We start from the raw sequence: 26,798 nt of genomic DNA, 5'->3' as shown, positions 1-26,798 counted from the left end.
TATGTAAACTCTGTTTATCAGATGGGGATCTTCAATCTTAGCTGTACCATGTTTAAAACTGGTAAAAGTGTAGCAGTGTAAAAACTTTACAATCAGGACAGAACTTTGTTCACTTAAGATTTCACAGAATACCAGACAGATAAGAATATGAAAATGAAACATTTCTCAGGTACTACTTTCATTCCATCAGTACAGCCAAGAAATAATTGGTAACTTAGCATTCAAATCACTGCTCAGCAAGAAATACAGCATTACCCTGTGCTGGAATTTTTAATATTGCCATCAAAATAAAGCCTTAAATGAATTCTCAAGGTACAGGCATAGCCCCAATTTACTGAACATTTCCACACTCTCCTCTTCTATAAAAAGAGATGACAAGAACCTATGGTCTATACTTCAAGGCCAAAAGAGCCATATGGCATGAGAACTCAATTGCTGGCAAGCCAGAAAAGCCAGCACAAAATCATGCTTGAGCTGCAGAGTCTCAGCTTCGCAACCAGAGAGAAACTTCTGCAAGCTCTATTGCTATACCCTCCCTGCACATGACTTTTCACCATACACACATTTTATAGGGTGTTCTGTGTTTCTGTGAGCACCACAAAACCACCACAAAAGCATGCCACATGAACCATCCTCATTCATTTTATTACCATTAACTTGTTCTGTTTCATTGTGCATATTTAATAGGGGAAAAAATGGTATAGAGTGACTGGTCACAAAAACCTCCCACAGACACAACACAAATCTGTTCCCCTCTTGAGTATAGGATTTCTTTATCTTTTTAGCCACTTGAAGTAACAGCTTGGGAGAGGATACAGTGTTCTATGTAACTGGCTCTTCCCTTGAGTAAATTCTACTGCTCTCCTTTGCAGAGAGCAAGAAACCAAGACTTGGTAATACAAGAGAACTTTACGTGATTTTATTTTCAGAATGTTTCTGATACGTACCTATACTATTTTCAATGTGAAAGCGTACCTTGAATGCAGGATGTCTCCACTCTTGACCTTTTACAAAGGTTTTATAGCCACCCTTAGGATTTCCCTGCAAGAGACTTGGACAGAAAGATGTCCATGAGCCCACCACCCATCCTTACTGACTCAGCAGAGCTTGGTTATCAGGAGAAATCAGCTAGCTCCCTAGTTATGTTTTCAATCATAAAACTCTGTTCATGTGAGAAGCAGTCCCTTCAAGGTAAAAACAGCCCATTCACAGCAGAATATGAGATGTCAATCTAACACAAAGTTGAGAAAATTAAATGTCATGGACAATAAAATACAGAGCTGACAACAAAGGATCCAATGAAAGGAATCAGAAAGGACTGCATGACAAGACAAGAAATCTCTAAATAAACACGATGAATAAAAGAAATCTAAACATACATGATGATGAAAAATGTGTGGAAAAATAAATCTGCTCCCTCTGCTAAGGAGTTATGGGACAAAGAAGTAAGTGACAGAGTCTGAAAAACATTTAATTTCCTGAGGTCAGTCTCCTGTAATAATAAAGTTATCACTCCAAAGTTACACCTGCAGGTAATCAACATATGCAGTCCTAACAAAGTTCCAATTCTGAAAAGGCTTATAAATCCCAAATTATAACAGATGTTCAACAGATCCCTCAAAATAAACTGTACCAGAAATGTCCAAACCACAGGCCCCTGCTGAACTATAACAGAACACTTGCAATTCATGCAACGTTCCCTTAATATTTTATATTATGTGCTCACAGAAACAAATATTCATGGAATTGGCAGAAATTGCTAAAATATATATTCATTATTTTAATTTCAGGACTTTCCTAGTAGTAAACTCAACCAAATCATCAAAGGCTCATTGTTGACCTCCCTATAAATGAAACAGAACTAAGAATAAACACATGAGACTCTGAGTTCTGCTAAAAACACACCAAACATATCTTCTCCTTTCAATTCAGAAACAACCAATCAATTAAAAGACTGGCAGTAGATCAGAGTATCTGCTTGCAAGCCCAAAACAGTCTAAAGTGTGACAAAAGTGCCACAACCAGAGACTGCTGTTGTTTTTACAAAAATTCTGCAATATCAGAGCTCTAAATATCCCCTGTGCAGTCAGAGAATGAGACAGACCATAGAAAATGCTTGGCTTTAGATGTAGAAAAACCCATAAATGCTTTTAATGTCTTATTAAGGCCCACAGATCAAAATCTGAAGAGTTAGGAAACTTCTCCTCTCCCTCACAGTCCCTACAAACTACTTATTACCTAAAGAACTCTTTTGCATCCCACTTGAAATTTATGCCCACAGATGGCAAACCTTCCACTCTGCACAGCTGCTGGGGTTCCTCCAAGCTTACCTTCACAAGCTTCATCTCATGGCAAAAGTCCAACAGTGAAGGAAAATCAAACTCTGCGTCCTTTCTTTCGACTTCCCTTATGTTCTTCACAAAAAGGAGAGCGCTCAGCTTGGCTACTATGACAAATAGTCAACCTCAGTTAAGTTGCCATCACATTTGAAAGATTGGGACCATTTCCATTTCACTACACATCCTCCTACAGCTTGGATAAAAAGCAGTACTATGTTCCAGGATCCAGATATTTCAAAGACAACCTGATCCAATGAAAAAAAGCTTTATCCATGTCCCCTCCACTAATGGCAAATTCACAAAAATAGGCATTCAAGGATGGAACAAGCCTTTAGGAACATAAAACATGATCACATGTAGTATGATTTGCCTTTAGGGCCAGAAGGGGAAAGTGTTAGTTTACTCACTCAAAATTGAGAGCAATTAAACTGTAGTAAACAACAGTGACCAAATATGTCAGGAGATGAGTTTTAAAGAAATACTAAAAATAACTGACAATTGTTAATTGTAGGAAAATAAAGACAGGACATTAAAATCCGTGTACCCTTTTCACTGGAAAAAAAAAGCACATTTACTATCCTTCTGTTAGTGCTGCAGACAGACTAGGTAGATCCTTCTCTATACAGAGTATCATTCACTTAATCTGAATTTAAAATGCAGTACTTACATCTAATAAACTAATCATTGTTTTTTGCATTATTTAAATGAAGTTGATAACCCAACTCTCTGTTACTTGGAGCTTTTGCTTTGAATCAGAGTCAAAACATTATGCTAAAAAGAAAACCCCACTTCTGCCAGTTTTTTTGACAGAGAAGCAACTCACACAAACGTGGGAAGTTTTCCTTCCCCCTTCCCACTAACTTGGTTAACATGGTTCTTCACATGAGTCAAAGCCATATCCCTCTACAACCACACAATGCAAAAGGAGTTTTGGAAGCAAACTCGAATTTTAAAGGGTTACATATGTTCTAACCCAGGGCTATCTTTGCTATGAACACATCCACGGGTACTTGAGAAGTGAAAATCCCCTTTAAAACAGACATTCTCACTAAAGTACAATTGGGTCATCATGCCTTTTTGCTGCCTTGCATTTTGCTGCTCTCCTCCACCACAAAGCCATCTTGTCCTAAAACAGCTCCTGCAAAGTATTGAAAAATACCTGACAAGAATATAATGTACAATTTCAAGGACTCATTCAATTCCTATTATTTCAATATCAATAGAAACTATTTACCAATATTATCAGTACCTGCAAGTACTTAAAGTATTAAGTAAGACATTATTAGGAGTTGCCTGTACACCTCTCTTCCAATGAAACAGAGATCTTTATGTGGAAGCCAGGAGACTGCCCAGATAGTTTTTGTGAACAGAGTTACAGAAAAAATACACTGAAAGCACTCTTTATCATGGGGATATAAATCACACAGCTTACTTTGCAATTCTCAGCACATTTCAAGTGTTCTTTCTGATATACCTGACTTCAGAAGGAAGTCTTCACCTTTCAAGTCCCAAAGGAGTTACACAAAAAGTGGACAAAGCATATCTTTTTGAGAAGATGGCTTTGCTAGTTGCAAGTTCAAGCAAAATGGGAAAAAAAAATATATGTACCTTGCTCTTCTGAAATCCAAACCTGCAACACTGCACTTCCTCACTCATATTCCTCACTTTCATGAACAGGTCCATGAAAATCAACAGCACTGAACTCTCACATGCTAAGTGGTTGCTGAATTGAGAAGGTAAAAAAACTCCCTTTATTCAGCACAGCACGAGGAACTCCATTCAACTTCCCTTTGAAGTTGGTCAAGAGTACTCCCACTAGCTTTCCAAGAGCTGAGTCTGACTACAACTAGAGTAAATATTTATTCCTGAATACTTACTATTTCCTCATTTGTTAACCCCAATGTGAAAAATCACACAAAGAATGAAAAGTGAATTGTCTAAATTCTGTATAAATATTCAGTATAAATTGTGTATAAAACACAAGAAGAGTGAGACACCAGTCATAAAGTTTTTACTTGACATTTTTTTCAGTTATAAGGCCAACAGGTAGTTCTTCCTTATTCTTGAGGAAAAGAAAAAACAAGGCTGAAAAAAAATTACAGCTTTACTATCATCCTACTACTGGCTCCCAGAAAATACAAAAGGATCAGAAGGCTCTATGAAAAACATGAGTGTAACAACTGAATGATAAAAAACAGTGTAAATGCAAAAGGATGTAAAATGAAAAGACTAACTAAATTAGAAAGTTTTAGCGAATGGCCTACATTTCTACAGGCTGCCTATCTAGACAATTTATTTTCTTCACCTGCATTTTGCTGAAGCTCCAATTAGAAAGTCTGCTATACATATAGAAAATCACATTCAGAAAAACTCTTCAAGAAGCTTTGCAGTCCTGAAGCCACTTTGTACCAGAAAGAAATTAATAAAACTATAAACTGAAGGTATGAGAAACCCAGTTAAGATGCCTGGCATTACATCTTCTAAATAGAAAGGGTAAAATTACTCACTCCGTTTTTCAACATCCCTTTCATGCAAGTAAACTTTTGGGAACAGTGCAAAGAGGGAGGAAAGAAAAAAATTAATGGAGTCAGGCAGACTGTAACAAAACAGTCCTGGGAAAAGGGTTCTAGCAGGTACTGCTGCCTTACCAGTGGATTGCAAATACCAAATTTCAATTCCCTTCTGAAACAACAAACACATCCATAGAGCTACAATAAATGCAAACACTACACTACACCACACAACGCAACAGCAGGTGTGCACTATTTATATATACAAATCCAACAGATGAACAAAACATCTTCAAGAGAAATGCACAGTAACACATCACAAAAAGAAAGTGCAGATGGTACAGGAACAGAAGCGGCTATTTGTCTCTGGACAGTTCTAGTTTCACTGCTGCTCTATAGGCTTATGTTTTTCAGTAGGCTTACATTCTTCACAAAGGAGAAGACCAAGAAATTAATCTTTTTTTTTTTTCCCTTCAAATCTTGGTTTCCCAAATTAAACTGGCTGTTTCACAAACCTGAAAGTTGCTCCTCATTGTGGCAGCAGGGAGATTTTGATCACTAAATTTATGTATAGACATGTTTGGTACTATGTAAAAGTAAATTAACTCACCCAGATGTTCAGATAAGTATAGAAGTACATAAATGCCACTGGAGCTATGGCATTAACACTGAAACATTTAATCTTGTAAATCTCAAAGCAACAGGAATTGTTGTTTTGATAATTAATTGATCCATTTACATATTTTTCCTGTTTGGTGTAACATAGCTGTATGGCCAAAACCAAAAGCATACAGTCCTTTACTAGAAGGTGCTTATGCACCTAAAGCACACTTGTTACCTAGCACTCCTCTGACAAAAACCAGTTGAACAATCCCTAGCTGTACCCACCTTTTGCTTATCACTTTGTGCATTACATTTTCTTACTTCCCACCTTAACACTCATACACATTATTTATTCTTCACTTCCTTCAGAAAGCTGAGTGTGATGTTGAGTGTTCAAAGCAAAGACGATGTTTAAAAAAATTCTACCAATAAGACAAAATGAGTATCAGACAGAGCCACACATATATCCTGAATGCACCTTTCCAAGTTGTATTATTCACTGAATTCAACAACCCCCAGCCAAATGATCCCTACTGGCAACAATATTCTGCCGACTTCCATTAAATGCAGACCAAGAAAAGCATATTGCTCCCAAACACAGGCTCCTTCTCTCCTAGTTCAAAGAATGAAGGAATAAACCATTACTACAGGTTGTTAGCAATTTGATTGAAAAGATAGAAAGACAATTTTTCAGCAAGTGATTTGTGTTGGGCTCTCTGCCCTGCCAGCACCCCCTGTGTTCTGCAAGCTCAGCTGAAGTGGCTGCAGCCCCAGAAATACGTGACAGCGTTACTTACTGCTGCCGAGAAGGGTACGTGTACCAAATGTAACAAACTGGGTTACCAGAACAGCTAGGCTACACACCCAGGTGACACAAATTCCCTCCCTTCTCCTTGTCAGAGTGCTCTCAGGTATCCTGACACTACTGAAGGGAAATAGCATTTACACAGTACAGTCTACTGCTGCAGCAGCTCATGTGCTAACACACCTGCAAGTCACCGTGAGGGGCCAAGGGCTCCAGGCTGGAGTCGCCAGCTGTAACATTAAACATTGCATCCCTGTGACCCACTACAAAGTAGGGGTGTGGGCAGATTCTCAATTTTCAGCAGTAGTTTTTCAGGCTCATCTAGGATCAGCTCCCAAGCACTGAATGATGGGGAACAGGGCTGTGGATGGGAGGAAAGTTTCCAAATGCCTCCTGCTATCAGTCCCATTCAGAAGAACCCAAAAAATACTAACCTGTGAGCTACAAAGAGCTCGTGAACTAATACATTTTGGAATATGTACAGAAAACGAAAATGTTTCCCTTTTGCACAGAGCTCTGCAACGGCTTGAGTACAAAATGGCACTATGATAACACTATCTGAAGCGGTCCGACTTCAGAGAACGCATTAGAGGAACACTAAGCTGCCTCTTCGACCAAGTCTCTCTTTTACCACTGACATTCCAATGGGAGGAGCAGAACAGGATTTGAGAGACAGCCACCGTGGAACGAACACACTGAACCACCTTGCCAGCATTCCCGCAATCGGGAGGTCTCTCTCGGAGCAAAGTGTTGATTTTTCCGGTGCGCCTGAAACCCTCCAACACAACTTCTGCCATTTAAAGCCCCGTGGAGCGGCAGAGTGCGGACAGGCTCCTGCGGCCGCGGCAGGACAGCAGGACACGGGGTTCGGGTGGCGCGGCGTTCCACGGCGGAGCGAGAGCCGCGCCACCCCCGCCCGCCGCCGGGCAGGGAGGGCGCGCCGCGGCCACCGCCCGCTCCGCTCCCCTCCCGCTACTCACCCCCGCGACCGGCCGGACCGGAGCGACGGCGGCGAAGTCCGGCGGCGGCAGGCGGCGGCGGCCGCGGCACATCAGGACGATCAGGGTGCCCAGCGCGGCGGCAGCGGCGGCGCAGCCCACGTAGAGGGCGAGGCGGAGCAGCAGCAGCGCCAGGCACGGCGGCCCGCCGCCCCCCGCCTCGGCCCGTTCCTGCCCCAGGTGGACGACAGACACAGCCAGGAGCCCCAGTCCCGCCGCCAGCACGAAGCGGGATGAGCCGGGATCCTCGTCCTCCTCGTCTTCCGCCGCCTCCTCCTCGCCGCCGCCGACCACAGCGGCGGCCGCCGGGGCGCTGCGGCGGCGCGTCTCGCCACCGGGGCCGTGCGAGCCCAGCGGGCCGGGGGCGGCGGCCCCCGCCGCCTCGGGCTGCCCGGCCGTGATGCTAGCGCTGTCGGCACCGGGGAACATGCTGCTCCTGGCGCCGCTGGGAGCAAGCGCATCTCCCGCCGCGGCAGCCCCCTGCGAAGGTCGCCGCTCCCGGGCCCCCCCCTCTCCTCCGCCGCCGCCGCCGCCTCCTTCGCCGCCCGCCGCCGCCACTGGCACCGCTGCGGCCGCCGGGGGAGCCGGAGCTCATGCCCAGCGGCAGGAGGGTGCGCGGCGGCCGGGCCGCTTTCTGGCGGCAGCGCTGCCCCGCGCTGGGCGGCGGGAGCCGAGCGCCGTGGCAGCAGCCGGGAGGCCCCGCCGCGCCGCTCGGTGTCCGGCCGGGGAGGGGGCGGAGGCGGGGGCGGTGCCTGCCGGGCGGGCGGGCCCGGGACATGTGCGCCTGCCGCACCGCCCCACGGCGGGGCCCGGCCCGGCTGCATCGCTTGGTATCGTGTTGTGACCCGGGTCCTCCGCTGGGGCGGGGTTGGAGGCGTCCCCAGGCACTGGCCAGGAAACGGGTACGCTCGGACGAAGCGAGGGGAGTCCTCGCCGGCTGCAGTGCGGAGCTTGGCTCCGCGGAAAGCTACGGGAAAGCCTCTCAGCCGCGGGGACTGTAGCTCGGAGGGCGGCGGCTAGGCCCAGAGGGACCCGGCATGATCAGACCGGGTCATCGAGGCCCTAGCCAGAGCTCAGGACAAAAGCCTTGGCGTGCGGCATCTCAGAGATCCGGACACCCTCCTGAGTCTGGGCGGTATGCACCCCTCTGCCTGCTCCCCTCTGAACAGCCAAAGGAAGTCATAAATTACTGGAGTTCAGAAATAAAAGGTTGATTGAACAGTGATGAAAATTGTACAACAGTGATTCTAAAAAAAACCACAGCCTCACCACCCCAAGAGAAGCATGCCAGCCCTCCTGTCAGTACCCTCCCTCCGTTGTATGTTTTATATCTGTTTGTGGTAGATCTGAGAAAAAGTTCCTGGAATGGCACAAGGCTTGCCATATTTCAGCTGTGCTTGGGACACATGCTCATCTTGCCATACGTGTGGCACGGCTACAGCTCCACCAAATTTGTCAGCTTATAGCAGCTACTGAGCACAGCTGGATTGGGAGGCCTTGATCTCATCAGAGTGTTGTCTGCAAAAATCAGCTTCATTACCCAGTGTGCAACAAGCCAATAATTACACACTCAAGAGAGACATTAACTACTTATTTCAGAGTTGTGCAAGCTTGGGTGCTCAGTGGTATTCAACAAATCAAGCATACCAAATATTAAAACTTTTTACTATTTATACATCTTAGCAAACAAAGGAATTAGTGTTCATTGTCTACAAGTTTCATAGTTCTCTTATTAATTAGTATCGTATCCTCCACTGGCCAATGATTCTCTCGTTTCCTGTGCTAATCAGTCTGTATGCTCAGCCTTCTTTTGATTTGGTGAATTTCTTGGGTCAGTGGTCCTTGAATCAGTGGTTGTGATCTCCCTCTGCAGGAACTACCTTTTATCAAATTTGAACTGATTTCAGCACAATTGCTGAGTTAGGTTTATTAGTTTCTTCCTCACCTTGGGAGTTCTGCCAAATGTCCATGTGTCCCATAAATTCTTCATTCTTTGTGCCCACCATCAGTGGTACATCCTTTTCCCCAAGATTTGTTAACCTCCCCCTAGGTCTGAGATCACTGAAGCACGTCAAACCCTAAACATTAACAATGCAATTCCACCAACAAGTAATTTGTTTTTCTAACACATGGACATCACTTAGAGCTTGCTTTTTAGCTATCTGTTTCAAGGATTACATCTCGCTTCTTCTTGATTAGTCTTGAAAGTATACAAAGATCAAACATAAAAGAGCATCCTTTCTTAAGAGAATTTTTACATATTCCACATTTTACAGCCACACTATGCAAAAGTGGATTTACAGGCATTTGCAAATGGGCTTCATTTTAAGAATAGATACCTGTAAACTCTATAGAAGCATTTAGAGATAGAAGTGTATTGGTGAGCAGCTGGTAAGATTGCCACTGCTCTGTCAGTTGAAGTGTATTAAAAAAAAAAAAAAAAAAAAAAAAAAAAAATTGCACTGCTCTGTCAGTTGAAGTGTAAAAAAAAAAAAAAAAGCCCTGAATTTTACATTTTAAACACAGTTATTATTGCAGAGGTTGAAGTAGTGATTTATTTATTTGTGCTCTCTAAAAAAAAGTTACTTCTGTGAAATGAACTCCACTACTCTACTAGCCAGATGAAGAAAAGAAACAAATACCAATGCTCTGTTCTTGTGAGTATTTACATTTCCTTATAACTCCTACAGTGCAATAAAGTAGCATCTATAAAACCAGACACCCAACTTCCCTGAGTGTCTGCAATGCTAAGCAAGCCAGGACACTGAGCATGAATAGTGCAGGTGTCCAAAAGTCTGTTAGAGCCCTGGAACAGCACTTGTAATAGGGATTTGCGTGTCAGTTCATGGTGCAGAACTGCAATGGAAACGGGCACAGAACAGCATGGAGCTAGTCAGGGTTCTGAGTTACAACAAATGTTTTACTCCATTACAATATTTTCTAAGCTGTTTCTAACCTAACTCAGAGTGTCTCATGGTCTGGTGTCCATATATACTTGCCTGTGTGTATCAGAGGTTTGCAAAACAATGCATTTCCTCTCAAAATCACAAAAAAGTGGTTATGAAGTGATTTTAGGGCCCCTGTTGGTCACTTATCAAAGGAGACACTGATCCTTAATCTGATCTAAAGTCCTTACAGTAACTTAGTCCTTAGTAAGATAAAATATATAATTCTATTACAGTTTGTTCTATTTAGTGGATATTAAATTGCACAAAATCCTTTTAAATGCTAGTTCAGACAATTCACAGAGTACCCAAAATCGATTATTTAAGTAACATGTCTAATGTGATTAAAGATAAAAATCATCATATTATAACAGTGAAAATACTATTGCAATGGCAGTCCTTTCCCATGTGAATTACTATGTGGTAAAACATCCTGATGATTCACTGAAGGGCTTTGGGACCAGGGTTTTTTTCAATATATAAGACCATTAAAATCAGCAGAAATTCTTGCAGAGTCTGAAAGCTTTTGGATAAGGCCCAACATGCCAGAAGGTTTCTTATAAAGTTATTATATTCTCATCAGGTAGAAAATAGAAAACAAATATCCATTTCCCAGCGCACACTTTAGTCATCAAAGACTTCAGAATATCCAGGACTTTGGACTAAGTTCAAGATCTGCTCTGGGATCTTTATTAAGACCCACGCAAGAAACCAGACAGAGACCTACTGCAAATGCATTCAGGAAACTGCCTGGGCCACTGTCAAAGCTACTTAAGGGAATTGAATTTTTAAATTAACCTGAAGCAAAGCATATAATGTTGATAGTCCTGTGTAAACAGAGAGTATTTTCTTACAGTATTAATTCTCAGAAGTGGAGAGGAAGATAAAAAAACCAAACCTACCTGCAATAACAATTTAGTCCTGCAGTGCTTATGCATAAAGCCACTTTTTGTCTGAATGAGTAATCCCACCTATTTTAGCTAGGATTTACACATCATACCCTGAATTAGATATGTCTAAATCAACTCAAGTGTGTATCCATAGAGCTAGAAGAAGATTTGATTATTTTTATTTTAGCTCTTAATAAGTTTCTATTAATTTTCAACCTGAGGAACAATTCCTAATATTTTAGATGATATCCTAGCTCTACTGAAGTTAATAGCAATTTTCAAGTTTACCTAACTGTTATTTGAACTTCCCCTTTTGTACTTTAAAAATTACTTTTCTGTACAAGACAAAAGGACTTCAGTGAGGTCAGTTTTCTGAACTGGGGATTACTATAGGCTCTTTCTCTAACTAGTTAGTCATAGAACTAGTTTATGAGAAAAGAGATTCAAATTCTACCTTATCCAAGCATTACAGCAAATATCTTTCCTACAGAGATAAGACAATTACTTATTTTAAAAGATAAATGATGTCTGATTTGGGGGAGGATTCAGCATCTTCACTGTTTTCCTCTGAGCTAGAAGTATAATTTATCTTTGTAACATAACCTAGAAAAAACCTCACTGATTTGAACAGTTTTGCAGCTGCCTTTAGTGACAATTGTTCAACTTGCCCTTCACAGTACTGCAAACTTTAAACTTCAATGAATTTGCACTTTCAAAAGTTTAGGCAAGATTAAAATTAATACTTTTCCTGTAGGCTTTTTCACATTTGATTTCTGTTTTGTCAGCCTTTCTAGCACTTCCATTGCTATAAAAGGACTAAAACAACTTATGACTTCTCAATTAAAACAAAAAAATGTTACATTATAGGCAAAAAAAGAGGTCTGTATAGTGCTTGTGTAGTTTATATTTTTAGCATACTTACAACTTTGAATTAATTACTTGCTTTTTTATAACTGCTGTGGTGCTGCATTGCAGTTACAGTCATACTAGGAGTTTATAGAAATTTCTAAGGTTCAGAGCACAAAACCAAGAACTGCTTGTGAACTTGTAAACCTGGTGATAAACCAGGAAAACCTGGATAACACTGATAGAAGCAATCACAGGAATCCTAGAGCAAGAGAAATGGAAATTGGATGTTATACTTCTCAGTATCTTAAATGTATAAAATATGTAAGTTGCACTAATATTACCTGATTTCAATTTTTGCTACACCTTTTAAGACAGTGGTGTTGTATTTTGCATATTTGCAGTCGGGAATTTGACAGACAGGAAAAAATGACAAAAGCAAAAGCACCTATTCAGTGTCCAATGTCAGGAACCTCACACGGAGAGGTCAGCAAAGGCTCAGCATTTTGTAGCATGTTTTCCAAGTACGGTTTCCATTAATTTCAGCTGCAGTTGTCACTATTCAACATTTCAACAGTGAACTGAGAGAGGTGCCAGAAAAATAAGAAGGAAACACAGGACAAGCATAAAAATTTAGTCAATGTAGTTTGTGGAACCTGCATTAAACATTGTATAGCACAAGAGGACTTGACTCTGGTTAACTTAGACATGTTCAGTTGTATTATTCAAGAGATTTCTTTATTTTCTTGTATTGTTCTGACACATTTGCTACATGTATTTTTAAAAATGTGTATGTATGTGTGTGTATGCACCCATACATACGTGCCTATGTGTATGTGCCAAGTGAAATAGGACAATATATACAACAGTTGATTTGGCTGCACAGCCCTGATTTAATTAAAAATTCAATATGCTCAGCAAAAAATGTGATCGTGTCATTAAATCTCTTTCCTGATGAACAATGGGGCCAAAGTAAAGCTTAATTTTGTATGTTGAATATGTGGATCAGTAATCTGGAAGTCTTTCTTTTCACATAATTCTTTCCTTCATTGTTAAAAAGTAACTTTGCTATTATTAAGCTCTGAAACAGCTGTAAGCTTTCCCATCCTTACACAGGACACTACCACTTCTCAGGGGCAGATCACCAGCAGGTAATCACCACTTACCTACTCAGTGCCAGAAGTAATGAAACTGCCTGAAGTTTCAGTTTATACTGAAATTCAAGGTAGCTTGGGGAAGGGTCCAGATCCAACCTCAAATATTTGGATGAGGCTTCCCTAGAAGTCCTCCAGATAAGTTGTCCCTTTCCATTTCCTCAGGATACATCGCCCAGTGCTGCAACCCTGGCACAATAATGTAGGGGCACATCACATTGACCTCTGGTCCTGTGGCCTTAATATGGGGCACCATCACCTTAAGGTGGCTCACAATCCCCTCAGCCTCGGCACCGTTCACTCAGCCTGGGTCCCCCTCCAGTCCTTATTAGGCTGCCAGCACATCACCCAGGAATGCCATTATCCCAACCCAAGGCACCACCATCAACTTGATATGGGGCACTGTTACCCCAACATGAAAAACTCTCACCTCAGCATGGAGCCTCATTGTCTTAACCTGGGGCACAATAACCTCAGCCTGTGATTCTGTCACCCTGGAACCTCATGATCAAAATCTAGGGCCAATCACCTCAACTAGGGGCGTTATTTCTTTAGCTTGGGGCCCCACTGCATCTCAGTGGAATTAAATTAGGAGCACTATCACCTTGGGGGCTCATTGCTTCCACCTAGCATACCATTGTCTCAACCCAGAACCCCACTGCCACAGCTTGAGGCACAATCACCTGAGCACACAAATCCATCACCTCAGACTGGAGCAACATTGCTGCAACCTGGGGACCATCACCCCAACTTGGGGCACAGTCACCTCATCTTGGGGCCTCATGGCCTTAGTAAGAATCCAAGCTCTCTGCCCCATTCCCACAGAACAAATAAGGGCAGGAGGGGACTGATGTCTGTATCAGAAACAGCTGGCCAGCAGGACTAGGAAAGTGATTCTTCCCCTGTGCTTGGCACTGTTAAGGCCACTACCTGAGAACTATGTCCTGTTCTGGACCTCTCAATTCAGGTAGGACATGAAGCACTGGAACAAGTTCAGAGAAGGAAAGGTCTGGAGCACAGGTCTTAACAGGAAGAGCTGAGGGAACTGGGGTTGTTTAGCCTGGAAAAGAGGAGGTTCTGGGGAGATCTTATGGCTCTCTAAAATTACCTGAAAGGAGGCTGTAACCAGGTGGAGATCGGCCACTTCTCCCAGGCAACCAGCGACAGGATTAAAGGACACAGTCTTAAACTGCGCCAGGGGACGCTTAGGTTGGACATTAGGCTGAGTTTCTTCACATAAAGAGTGATCAGATATTGGAACAGGCCGCTCAGGGAGGTGGTGGACCCACGGTCCCTGGAGGTGTTTCAGGAAAGACTGGATGTGGCACTTAGTGGCGTGGTCTGGTTGACACGGTGCCGTTCGGTCAGAGGCTGGAGGTTCAGAGGTCTCTTCCAGTCTCCTAGTTTCCGTGATTCTGTGGAGATCCCGCGCCTGAGGGGCCCCTCCCACGGGAGGTCCCGGCGCCCGGCTCCCTTCCCGCCCCGCTGAGGCGCCGCCTCTCCCCGCCCGGCGGCGCGCGGGGCGGCCGGCGCTGCGCAGGAGCGGGGCGGCGGCGAGGGAGCGGCCTGGCGCTGCGCTGCTCCCGCCTCCCCGGCTCTGTCCTCGCTCTCTCTCCTCCGTGCCTGTGAGTATCTGCTCGGCTGCTTGCGCGGTTACCACAACAAAGCCGCGAGAAAGGGGCCAAGGGAGACACGGCAGCGGCCGCTGCTGCTTCTTCCGCGGGGTGCCGGCCGGCTGGTGGGGCCTGCGGTGCTCCTCCTCGTCACGGAAGGTGCCTGGAGGGCGGTTGGGGGCGGTTGGGGACGATGGGCATGTTCCTTCCCCGTCTGCGGTGATTTTTTCCCCAAACAAGGTGGGAGACATGTTTTGTTCGTGTGTACATATGCATTATTTTTAACCATTATATAATTTTAAAAATAATTTTGTTTTAATTAGCTGTCTTCCTACTCGCGCCCCTGCCTGAGCGACGCGCACGTAGGTGTCCCCCGAGCGCGTCGTGCCTTTGCGGGGCTGGCGCTGAGCTGCCAGAGTTTGGCCGTGCCGCCCTGAGACGTGTGCTCCGCCCCACACCAGTGCCGTGCCTGCCCGATTTGCTCCTCGGGGAGATTGGAAAAGAGGTGGGAGACTCCGTTCGGAGACACCGGCCCTCGTTGTCGCCGTAGTGGTCGGCTTTGGGAGAGAGTTACGGTGTCTTGTGCGCTGCCCTTAAAGTTACCGGACTTCGAGAGACGCGTTGCAGTGATGCCCAGATAGCGTTCAGAGGGGTGTTTTGGTTGGGCTTAATTGGTGGGAATTAAGTCGCTTGGAATGGTTATTGCAAACAGCTTTCCTCGAGGGTGTTAATCATCGCAGGAGTCACATTTTCCTCAGAACTCACGTGTAACTCCCCCTGCCCAGCACAGGGCTGTGTTCTGCAGTAATGGCTCCCAAAGTGGGGCTGTGGTTTGGAAAAATAACTAGCCACCAAATCTCATAGCCCCTCTGGATTAAGTTGGAATTCATAAATAAGGTAGTTCTGAAACCTGGGCTCCTGTAGCAGAGCAGAGAACTTAATTAATTTGGAAGAGACTCAGTGAGATGCTACAACAAAATGCAATATATGTTGTCTGTGAAATTTGGGGTTTTTTTCTGGAGTTTTCACAGCATTTTAAAACGTAGTTCAGCATGGCGTATGGCACAACTTAATTTCAAGTCATATAATCTTTATGCCTGGCAGAAGTTTTTCCTTTCCAAGCAGTTTTTTGAAAACTGGTTTAATTATAGTATGCAAATACTTGCACTTTTATATTCTTACTATATAATAGAAATAAAAATCTAGTGTTTGCATTTGGACATGTACATATTTTTAAATTATGTGGTTAAAATTTCTATGCAGCATTCCTAAAAACACCAGGACAACATTGTGGGATGGAATGAATATAATAGAAATAGCAGTGCTAAATTTCTTTTGTATCCCTTCTTTTGTCTGTAGTGAGGTGCTCAATATATTGAATGGGATGCATTGTACACATTTTTGCTTCTTTGAAAAAATAGTTAATCCTCTTCTTTTGGTGAGAAAGTGATTGCTGGAATTGTCACTTGAGAGAGAACAAAGTTCCACAAAGTTAAATTCTTCAGTGGAGTTATTTGAAGACTAAAATGAAGTTGTTGTTGTTGCTAAAAAATAAGCTTAAGAAGGGGTTTGTGAAATAATTGGCATTTAAAAATATAGATGTCAGAGCTTTGAACTCTGCTTCTGGAATGCTTCAAGCTCTTCCAACACTTCTTCCTGCTTTGTCTGTTTGGTTTTTTCTGCAGTGCATATGTTGTTCTTTTGGTTTTCTAAACCTAGGTAATACTTTAATGGTTTGGGATAGAAACCAGAGAAAAGGACAAGTAATTTAGGGACATTCTGTTCCTTTTCTTGGAACTTAAAGCTGTTACGACCTACTGGGATTTTTGTTCTGGTTTTGTGCTTGCCTGTTTTTAGAAGGGCATTCAGAAGGCCCTGTGTTTCTTCATAAGACTTACATGGGCTCAGAGGGCCATCAGGACTGCTGAGCCCATTGAGACTTTGAATGCAATTGGCTAATTGGAAAGCTCAACCCAGGAACACCTAAAAGTGCAAATTCTCTAGGATGGGCAGCATGCGGTCAGCTGTGGCATAGGTGACAGGATCATCTACAAGCTTTTTAAGCCTTTTCAGATAACATAATACTACACCTGAAGCTTAGATGTAAGAATCTGAAAGCGAACTGGATCCTGGGTGAGTCTAGGTACCCCCAAAATTCATGGGAGATAGTCAGATCTTACCTTACTGTAAGTGTTAAGTAAGTGTTACCTTACTGCTTCCACCAGAGCTGTTTCTTAAAGCTGTTTCATTCTTTGCTTTCTGATGTTATGTTTGATCAAGGCATAGTCTAAAATGTGATCTGTGTTCCTTGGCTGAGTTATTTTCCATCCAACAATTTCCACTGATATTTAAGTCACAATTCAGTAATGAGTACTTGTGATTCTTGAAGTGTTTCATTGTAATTATAAACACTGGAATTCCAGGAAACCCGTATTATGTTGAATTTAATACAGCCCTCTGTTTCAACATCTTACCTGTTTTTCCATACTTGATGTTTTCTCATCTGAAGAAAGGAACAAGTCACAAAAATATAATGCAAGAGATTATCTCAAGAGGCTTTTACCTCATTTGCCTCTTACACACATTCTGAGGAAAGAGAAATATATTTAGACTCTTCCTAAGTGATATTTTTTGAAGCTGTTTTTCTATACTGATTTAGTGACTGAATTTCTGTGCTTTCTCATGCTCATCCGTAACAGGCAGTGCTTATTCCTCTTATCTATAAATATAATTACTGAAAATTAAAAATTGCATCTTATTTTCAGTGGTTGTGGAAAATGTAATTGTGACATCTGTAAAACTGTATGTGTGTGTGTTTTAAACTGTGATAATAAGCACATCTTACGATGGAGGGCCTTATGAAGGAAATTCTTCCAGAAACTGAGGTCTCTTTGATGTGTGTCGAAGCACATCTATGCAAACAGTTAAAGGAAATGCTAATGACGCACCTATTTATCTAGTCAGGTCACTAAGCACACTAAATTTATAATGTTGGAAGCATGAAAAACACTTTTAGTTCAATGGGCATTTCTATTGTGGGAGACAGTTCACGTGTTGTGCCACTTGGTAGAGATGGCCTGATATTCAGAAATATGCTGTGATTTATCTGCTATGATTTATCTCCATCAGTAGTTTGTGGTGTACTTGATTCCTTTTGGTCCTGCCATCTGTTTCAGGACTGGCAAATGTAACTCCAGAATTTACATGGCAGATATGCTGAAGCTTTGCTTTAATAAGAGCAGTTGTTTTTCTTGCATGCAATTTTCTGGCACTGCTGTGCCAGACTCTCCCCCTTCAGTTGTGGATAGCCTGGTTGAATACATGTTGCCCCCAAATTTAAATCTTGATATCAGACAGTAATACTCTTCATAGGTATGTACCAGTATAGAAGGAGTGGGAAAACAAAGCTGGACCTTTACTTTGCTCTTCACCATTGATACCTGGCAGTAGAGTCTGTCCTTTTCTGGGCTTTTTGTACCTGTTCTGTATTATCAAAAGACTCAGGCTATGGGTCATTTTTGGGAAAGATCAATACCAGTGACCAGTTTTCCCCTAGCAGCTTGCTGCCTTGTAGTCTTTGAGGTAGATGGAGTTGGGACTCTTCCAAGTAGTGAGAAATTGTATGGCAGCAGCCCCATGAGACTTCAGTGTGGGTGGTGTCACTTGGGCTTGTACAAGTGGAAGACCTTCCAGAAGCTACTGCTACTTTTATTAACCAGCATATGATTTGTTGTCTTTATTTTTGATTGTAATTATAAGCTACTTCTTTTCTTCATGGGTTTAGAGGGTTTGTGAGTAATTTTATTGGGATTCTCAGTAATGAATGAGTGGCCATGGTCTGTTTAGACAGACCTGATGGCCGTCATCACTCCCATCATTTAACTTCAGTGTTTTCTGACCCAGCCTTTCTGCTTAAGAGGTCACAAGGTGACCTTTGTTGAAGAACCTGAAAAACAAATATTTAATGTGTTTCTATGAGTGAAGTCCTGGAGCTGCAGATACACACCTCTCAGCATAATGTATTGCAGCTTCTTACAGTAGGGGAATGGCTTATTTTTGGCTCAAGAGGAAATATTTTTTCTTTTGTGCCCCCCCCCCCCCCCCCATTTCTGCCTGTTCTCTCTCCTCCCTGCCTTGTACATCAGCTTGAAAGCCTTTGCCCAGCAGCTATCTGGGGCTCTTTGGTGGTTATGTGCTTTCATTTGCTCTAACCATGATGGCAATGGCAATTGACCGTGTTTCAGGATTTTCTAGTGCCCATTGGCTGAACTGAAGTCTTACTTGAAATTGGCTGAAGAGACTGGTTGTTTCATTTGTTGGGGGTTTTGCTTAAAGGAAGTAGTTTCCTAAGAGCTATGTTTCTTCCTTTGCATGCTTTGTTGTTCTTAGTAACAAATACGAAAGCTTTAATTTAAGAGCAGGTAAATAGGGCTGAATATGTGTGGTTTGTTGCACAGGTTTAAGACTTGTGTTTTCTTATGTTTCCCCTCTTTCGAACTAAGAAACCCCCAAAAGTAGAACTTTTCTCATCCTAACATTTTGATTGCTCTCTTCAAGATGTTTTCAAATTTGTCTTTTTTTGTTTGTTTGCTGGAGTTTTCTTTTTAAGCTTCAGCCAGAAATGAGGAAGGGAGGGAGAGGGAGCCAGGTGTGGTTCCTTTAGCATTTTTAACTTCTCCCAAGCTCATACTATACAAGAGGCAACTTGGTAGTCCTGGGGCAGGAATCCCAGAGGGGAAATAATGAAAATGTAGAATCAGAAGATTTTTCAGTGTCATAAAGAACATGTACCATTGGTAGTATAAGTCTTATTTAAAGCACTTTCAACCCTAAAACAGAAGGTGCCATGTTGGAGCTAAATACAATAATATACTGCTTCTGATGCTTTACATGTTTTTTAATACATGCTAAGATGATGTCTGTTCTTTTTTGTTGCTGTAAACATACTATTGACTCATCTTGAGTGTACTATGCTTTATGGGAATGTACAGGATGCACACAGTAACATCAGACATTTCTGATTCAGCCCCTAGGATGTCTAAGGGTCTCATTTTCACCTTCCGTTAATTACCAGAATCTTATTATGTTATGAAAGCATTTAGGCCCTTCAGAGGATGCATAACATGCAAGCTCAGAGTGTGGTGTCCCTACATGCTAGGAATCTGTATGACACCGGACAGGAAAAAAACAGATTTCCTTGGACCATGTTTGTTTGCATGCTAGAAATTTTTATGTTATGAGATCAGGAAAAAAACCCAGTTGTCCTCTCTATATAAATCATTCTTTTCCTTCATTATGAAAATAGAATGCTAAGAAAGTTGATCACTGCTTGTACCTGAATGTTGATTTTTCTTTTTCTTTTCTTCTTTATTTCAGAACTCTTAGATGCACAACTTTCAGATGGCATGCATTTTAAAAAGTGAAAGATTTAGTGGATAACTTTAAGGTTTACAAGTTTAAAATACCTCAAATCTTTCACCGGGTACTTAATGTACTTCGTAAGTGTTAGTTTCTGACATTCAAAAATGTTTTCAAAAGGCAGGATATGTTGAACCACAAACCCACATCTAAGTCTGTATCCTCATTACATGACTTTTATGTACCATCCCACCTTTGTAGAAGATACTTCAAATTGCAGTCATGCCTAATGGCCTGCTCTTAGGCATTGCCTACAAAAATATTTCAGGAGATGTGTAGTTGGCAGATTTGCAGCTGGTAGGGATAAAACACACAATATGCTTAGTGTGATTAGGGTCTTGATCTGTTTTTTGACATGGAGGAGGATGTCAAAATGCTGCTTGTTCTTTGGGTAGTGCAGCAGCAGGCTGTGGTTGACCTGTGCAGGAGCTGCATGGTCTTTGTTCTTGCTGGGGAGAATGTGGATGTGGTCTCAGTAGGTAGTCAGACTCTCAGTGTGTCAACCCTCTGGTGAGAAAGTGTGGGTCCCTAAAACCCTGATAGCCAGACTGCACGTTCACCTTGACTGCTTGGCTGCTGCTTTTTGATCTTAAATGGGTCAAGCTTGAAGGGATTAAAAAGTGGTATGAACTAGTTCTTCCTAAACTAGGAAGAGCTGCAGTGAGGAAGAGACAGAGACAGAAGGGTGTGCTTGGCTATGGTAATAAGTGATTGTTACTGTTGCAAGAAAAGTGGGGTGAGAGGTAGAGAATTACATGGGGAGAAGAAATATTATAGTAAAAGCAAATCTGGCAAACAATTAATGGCCAGCCTGCTCTTTGGAGTTGATCATGCTTGTATTGGAGGGTTCCATGGCAAAAAACCACAAAAAGCATGTGGTTTTTTTGTAAATAAATACATCGGTCACTGAAATTAGCAGTTAATGGTAAGTATTTGACTGTAATGACAGCTTTTTTGGAATTTCAGAATATCACTTGTTGACTCTGTGCTTTAAAAACAGGCAGTATAGCAGAACTCTGTATTTCTCACAGAAGTAAAATTACACTCTGTGTTGTATATAAATGGGTGTGAAATTGTAAACAGAACCAATTTATTGATTTAGGCATGCTTTATTAGCAAAGTTACCTTTTCTGTATTTCATTGTCTTAGTAAATTCCTGTTCTGTTGCAGACGTTCTCAATGCAGGAGTGGAATAGGATCCAAGAATATAATGTCTTTGTTTATTTCCTCTTGTTTACAATTTTTATTGTAAATTAAACTAATTAATTAATTAATTAATCTTAAGTTTGTGAATGATTGACAGTGAGAGACATGGCATGTTGGTTTCCCATTAAGATGAAGGTTAAAGTTGTTAGAGACTTGTACCAAAGTGAAATACGCATTTGTCAGTGGAATGGCGGCTGCTCCTTGGGCAGGGCCAGACTCCTAAATGACCTCTCCTGTACTGGTGGTCGCTGTCTGCAAGGCAGTTATGTCTCAGTATTCCTAGGAAACAGCCCACTGGCCGGTGAGCTGTTCCTGAATCATGTAGAGTGGGAAGATGTGTGCTCCCTGGCTGGCATTAATGGAAAGGCATGTACAAGCTTGTTGCTATCTTTTATCACCTTTTGCCAGCTCTACACTGCCCTTTCGTCTTGAGTTAAATCCCATCCTCATGTCAGAGACTGTGTTCAAAAGAGTCATCTGAGAAGCTGTGGTGTGACTACACATTGTAGCTGATGAGATACTGTTAGTTCGGTCTCTTTTGCCGGCATAGCATTACATGAACTAAAAATACATGGATGTGATTGCACCTCAACAAAACATTATATTTTAAGTTATACTAAAGTTTTCAGCTATATTAAGCTATCCTAGTTTGTCTGCACCCACCTGCAAACCTTTTTGAATTGGCCCCTTATGCTCTTACGTATACAACAGTGCTAACATTATTTCAAAGCTGTGTTAGAGACAAGTGAAATACACCACATGCCTGCTTTTACCAATCAGTCACAATATTTCTAGTTATGAGCCAGAGAGATGCTAGTTCCTTAAGTAATAAAAGCCTTTCATCAGGTAGAAGAAAGGGTTTTATTTTTAAACTCTACTTCCTATATTAATTTTCTTCATAGAACTGGCTTTGTTCAAGTTGTACTTGCTAAATAAATAATTCATTGTCTATACTTAACAGGTTTTTTTCCCTTCTGGTTTAGATTACATGAGGTATAAAATTAAATTTAAATAATGTGTTACTCTTCTGATTGTTTTTTATTTTTCTATTGTGCATGGGTTTTATATATTAAAAGGTATTGGTCTTTTAGGAGGCTGCTCGGGAAAAACTCAGGAATTCACATGATAGTTGCACATTGCAGGCTATACAAGCTGCCTTTTTATATATTAAAAGGTATTGGCCTTTTAGGAGGCTGCTCGGGAAAAACTTTCAGGAATTCACATGATAGTTGCACATTGCAGGCTATACAAGCTGCCTGAAGGCAGGTATCACAAGAAGTGACAGGAAGGGTGGAACCAATAGCCCAGCTGTAGTGCATCTGCACCAATGCACACGAGATGGGTAAAAACCAGGAGGAGCCAGAAGCCATGGTGCTGTGGGATAACCATGATGTAGTTGCCATCACGGAAATGTGGTGGGGTGATTGTCATGGCTGGAGTGGTGCCATGACAATCATACAGTGGTGTACGGATGGTAATAAGCTCCTCAGAAGGGACATGCCAGGAAGGAGAGGTGGTGGGGTGACCCTCTATGTTAGGGAGTATTTCAGCTGTGTAGAGCTCAAGGATAGTGATGATAAGGCTGAGTGCCTGTGAGTGAGAGCCAGGGACATGGCCAACAAGGCAGTCAGTCCTGAGGGATGTCTCCTATATACCACCCTGGCAGGATGAAGGGGCAGAGGAAGTATTCTGTAAGCAGCAGGGTGGTGTTTCATGATGGCTAGTGCCTGTTCTTGTGTGCAAATTTAACTTGCTGGATATCTGCAAGTTTCCAAAAGTGTTTTACTCCTTTGTTTTCTTGCTCTTTGAAGGGCTAGGTGCTTTAGGGAGTTATCTTTGTGGTCCTGAAAATCGATCTCTGCCTTTGTTGCCTAATAGTGTTTTCAGCTTTATACATCTAACTATAATGAGTCTCTTTTCAGTTCTTTGGCTTTGTGATTCTTAAAACTATAGGAGATTCCAGACTTTTGGTTTTATGTTTTTATTTGAGGAGCATATTTTCAATTCCTCTAAACCAGTATTATTTGAGAAGTGGCAAAATATCTGAGTGACCTTTAAAAATTCTGTATTTTGAAGTAATTTTTAGCTAGAACCTTTCCTGGAAATTCCTTTTTTCCACCTTTGTTTGCCATGGCAACAAACTATATGTAGTTTAATGGAAACCATCCATCTTGTGAAATATTCTGGTTCTCTGGCCTTGCATGGTTGCTACCACTGTCTTCATGTTTGATTTTTTTGGGTCTAAAGAATGTTACATATTTATTGATTGTAGTTTACTAAATTATTTCAACAGTGAAATCTGTTGTAAAGAGTAGGAGAAAAGTGCCTCTGGCTAGATGAGTCTTTGATACTGGCTGATTTTGTTTGGTTGTGGGGTGTTTGGGTTGTTTTTTTTTTGTTTTAACCCTATATATATATACTACTAATGAGTGGAAACTTTTGTATCCTCCTGCCACGTGCATAAAATCAAACACCATAAAATGCTGTAAGAACTAGAACATAATGGAAGCAGATTTGTAGAACATAATGGTTAACATTGAGGTCGTGATGTCTGCAGTATTATATATTTGGACTAGCCATGATCTGGACCCATGGACTGAATGGTAACTTCTGGTTTAAATGCACTGGTTTCAGGCCTGGATCACACTTTTTAAAGACTAGGTTCATCTGAAAGAATTAAGTTTCTCTACTGTACTGTGGAGTATGAGTTACAGAAGACTGTCATGAAAAGCAGGCTCCTTGTCCAGACTAAAACATGGACACTGACACACCCACATCTGTCACAATTTAACCTTGGAGCCATGGATCTTTTGATATAAATTGAAATTTCTCCTAATTTTAAGCACTGAAAGTCTGCAGTGTGTATGGTTGTTTTAGCCAAGATGGTGATCACTGTATACAAACAAGGTTTACAATACAAAATTCCAACTAATGATAGCTCATAAGTGGCTCTAGCTTCAAATAGCTCTACCTTAAAGGGAAAAAATCAGACGTGTTAATTTCTTGTTTGTAATAGTTAAGATTTTTTACCCATTAAGGGTGTTTGACAAATTTGCTTAGAAGTAATAGTTTGGAAATTGTAATGGCTTGGCTTAAAGTAAAGCTGTATGATCTAATATATGAGCTGTGTGCAGTAAGGTGGCACTGAATTTTTTTACTGAGTTCACTGTGGAATTGTCTCTAGCAACTTGATGTAATTAACTGCAGAATTATAAATTACTAGAGCTAAAAGAGTGAAGCAAAACTATTATACTGAAAGTGTATTTGGATCTGTTTTTACACAAATATTTGGAAATGTTTTCTGATGCTTGCAGGTGGCACTTCATATTTCGTTATGGACCATTTTGAAGACATATCAGATGGTGAAGTGGATCATGCCTTCTTTGACAGTGACTTTGAGGAAGAGAAAAAGAAAGCTGAAGAAAATGGTGAATGCATAGAGAAAGGAAGTACAAAGGCAACTCTTGCAGACACTGATTTGGTTTCTAATTCAAAGGATGAAAAGTGTTGTGAGGAGGAAAGTGAAGAAAAACAGTTAGATTTGCAAAGGGATCAATCCCTAGAAAATAGCAAAGGTCCTATTGAAGATGCTTCCTCTTTGACAGTTTGTCCAGTTGCAGAGAATGCAGGTACATCTGGAGCAACACCTGCAGCAAATAGAGGAACAGAGGAGATTGTTCCTGCTGGAATTCCTAAAATAGTTAAAGAAGGTGAAGAAGATTACTATACAGATGAAGAAGATAGTAGTGATGATGGCAAAAAACAGGTTAGACCAAAGTCAGCTAAGCAACCAAACATAAAAAAGGCTAGCAAAAAATATACTATCAGCTCGTCATCATCTTCCTCCTCCTCCTCGTCCTCCTCATCATCATCCTCAAGCTCAGATACAGATGGTTCTGACACAGATTCTGATAGCTGTTTATCAGATTTATCTCATTCTTCCCCAAAAAGGAATGCTTGTAGACATGCTCTTCTGTCTCCAAAACAAAAATTCAAGTCAGCAATGAAATCAGCAGAAGGAAAACCAAAGCTTGGTGATGACCTGGAGGAGTCTGAAGACACAGTGACTGACGTAACACCTCTGTCAACTCCAGACATCAGTCCTATCCAGTCCTTTGAATTTGTAGCATCAAATGATAAGAAACTAAAAGTAAAGAGACAGGAAAATGTGAACCAAGAATTATATGGTAATTTGGAGAATTTAAGTACAACACTAAATGTGCAAAACCTATGGGGCTGGGAAATTCAATCTTATATCTGTATTTTTTTCATTAGATTCCGAGTTTGATCGCAGATATAGTCGAAAAGTATTGCATGATGCCATGGACCTGAATCAGCTTCTGAAAGGTGATTTTTAAATTTTCTTTTTACAAAATACAGCATCTGCCACTTGTTGAGAACAGCTGTGTTCTAATACACAGAGAGTGGGATTTTCATATACCATGTGTATTTTTAAAACTGGTTGCTGTTTAAGTGGTGTTGATCTAATTCTTTGAATTCTTCTCTATGTAATAGTACTGATTCTGCAGTAGAGAAAAGAAGCATGCATTGGTATAATATACACAGAAGTAAGATACACAGGGTGAATCTAAAAAAGGTTTGATATGTTAATAAATTGAGCAATAAAACTGCACATGGATTTTAAGGTGTACTGGACTATGGCACAATTTAATATCTAAATTAAAACATCAACGTTTTTCTTGAAAGTCTGGATTATCAACCTCCAATCAAAATTTCATTGCATTATAAATGGTATTCATGTACTTAAACTTCTAGTACCTTTTTGATAATTAAACAGAAGTATTTGAAATTCTTTTCTGAGCTAGGTGTCTGACTTCTAAAATACCATAGGTTGAATAAAGGTATTTAAAAAAAAAAATAGCAGATAATCTGTACTAAAACTTGAGTGGTTGCTTCTGGCTAATAGACTTTAAAAATCTTAATGATGAAGCCTGAGAAAATTTGCAATCTCTTTCTCTGCATTCATTGCACACCTTCATTATATGGGGTAAGAATGCCCTGGATGATCTCATGTGCTTATTTTGGGGTCTACATGGTGCTTTTGCATTTGTTTTCATGGCCCAGAGTTCTCAGTACTAAAATCTGTGGATTAAAAAAGGCTTAAATCAAGAAATCTGCCGATCTCAAGTGAGGAAAGCCTCTTGCAGTTTAGGTCTGGTGCATTCCAAGCCAGGTTGGCAGTGTTGAAATAAGCCTGGCACAACTAAAACTGCGTGTATTGTGTTTCTTCACTTTGCACCTTGCCAGACTGAGCTTCTAGTGAATAAGGATTTAGAATGTATTGTACACATAGTTTAACTTGCCTATAAGCAAAAACCGAGGATTTTACTTGGAAATTTTTCTGATGTTAAGAAAAGCCATGCCAGCAATCAAGAAAGGTAGAGCTTTTTCTCATCCCTGACAGTCCTTGTGCTTCAGTCATTCTTTCATACTAGAAACAATTCCAACCA

At 41.4% G+C, this 26,798-nt stretch overlaps 2 protein-coding genes across 3 annotated transcripts in view; one reads left to right on the top strand and one right to left on the bottom strand.

The window, feature by feature from the left end:
- The window catches only part of SNX25 (sorting nexin 25), an 81,964-nt gene extending 74,143 nt beyond the window's left edge, over positions 1–7,821 (bottom strand). For both annotated transcript variants that reach the window (XM_041480052.1, XM_041480053.1), the window contains exon 1: positions 7,238–7,821. In XM_041480052.1, the coding sequence (XP_041335986.1) occupies positions 7,238–7,684 (447 nt within the window). In that variant the 5' untranslated portion in view covers positions 7,685–7,821. The remainder of the gene's footprint in view (positions 1–7,237) is intronic.
- A 6,673-nt stretch (positions 7,822–14,494) lies between these two features.
- The window catches only part of CFAP97 (cilia and flagella associated protein 97), a 29,410-nt gene continuing 17,106 nt past the window's right edge, over positions 14,495–26,798 (top strand). Inside the window, exons 1-3 of the mRNA XM_041479778.1 lie at positions 14,495–14,715; positions 24,642–25,514; positions 25,603–25,674. Of these exons, the coding sequence (XP_041335712.1) occupies positions 24,662–25,514; positions 25,603–25,674 (925 nt within the window). The 5' untranslated portion in view covers positions 14,495–14,715; positions 24,642–24,661. The remainder of the gene's footprint in view (positions 14,716–24,641; positions 25,515–25,602; positions 25,675–26,798) is intronic.

Source organism: Pyrgilauda ruficollis, unplaced genomic scaffold (assembly GCF_017590135.1).
Source record: "Pyrgilauda ruficollis isolate IOZ18807 unplaced genomic scaffold, ASM1759013v1 scaffold5, whole genome shotgun sequence".
Taxonomy (NCBI): Eukaryota; Metazoa; Chordata; class Aves; order Passeriformes; family Passeridae; genus Pyrgilauda; species Pyrgilauda ruficollis.
Note: the sequence above shows the minus strand (reverse complement) of the source record. Positions and strands in the feature narration are given on the sequence as shown.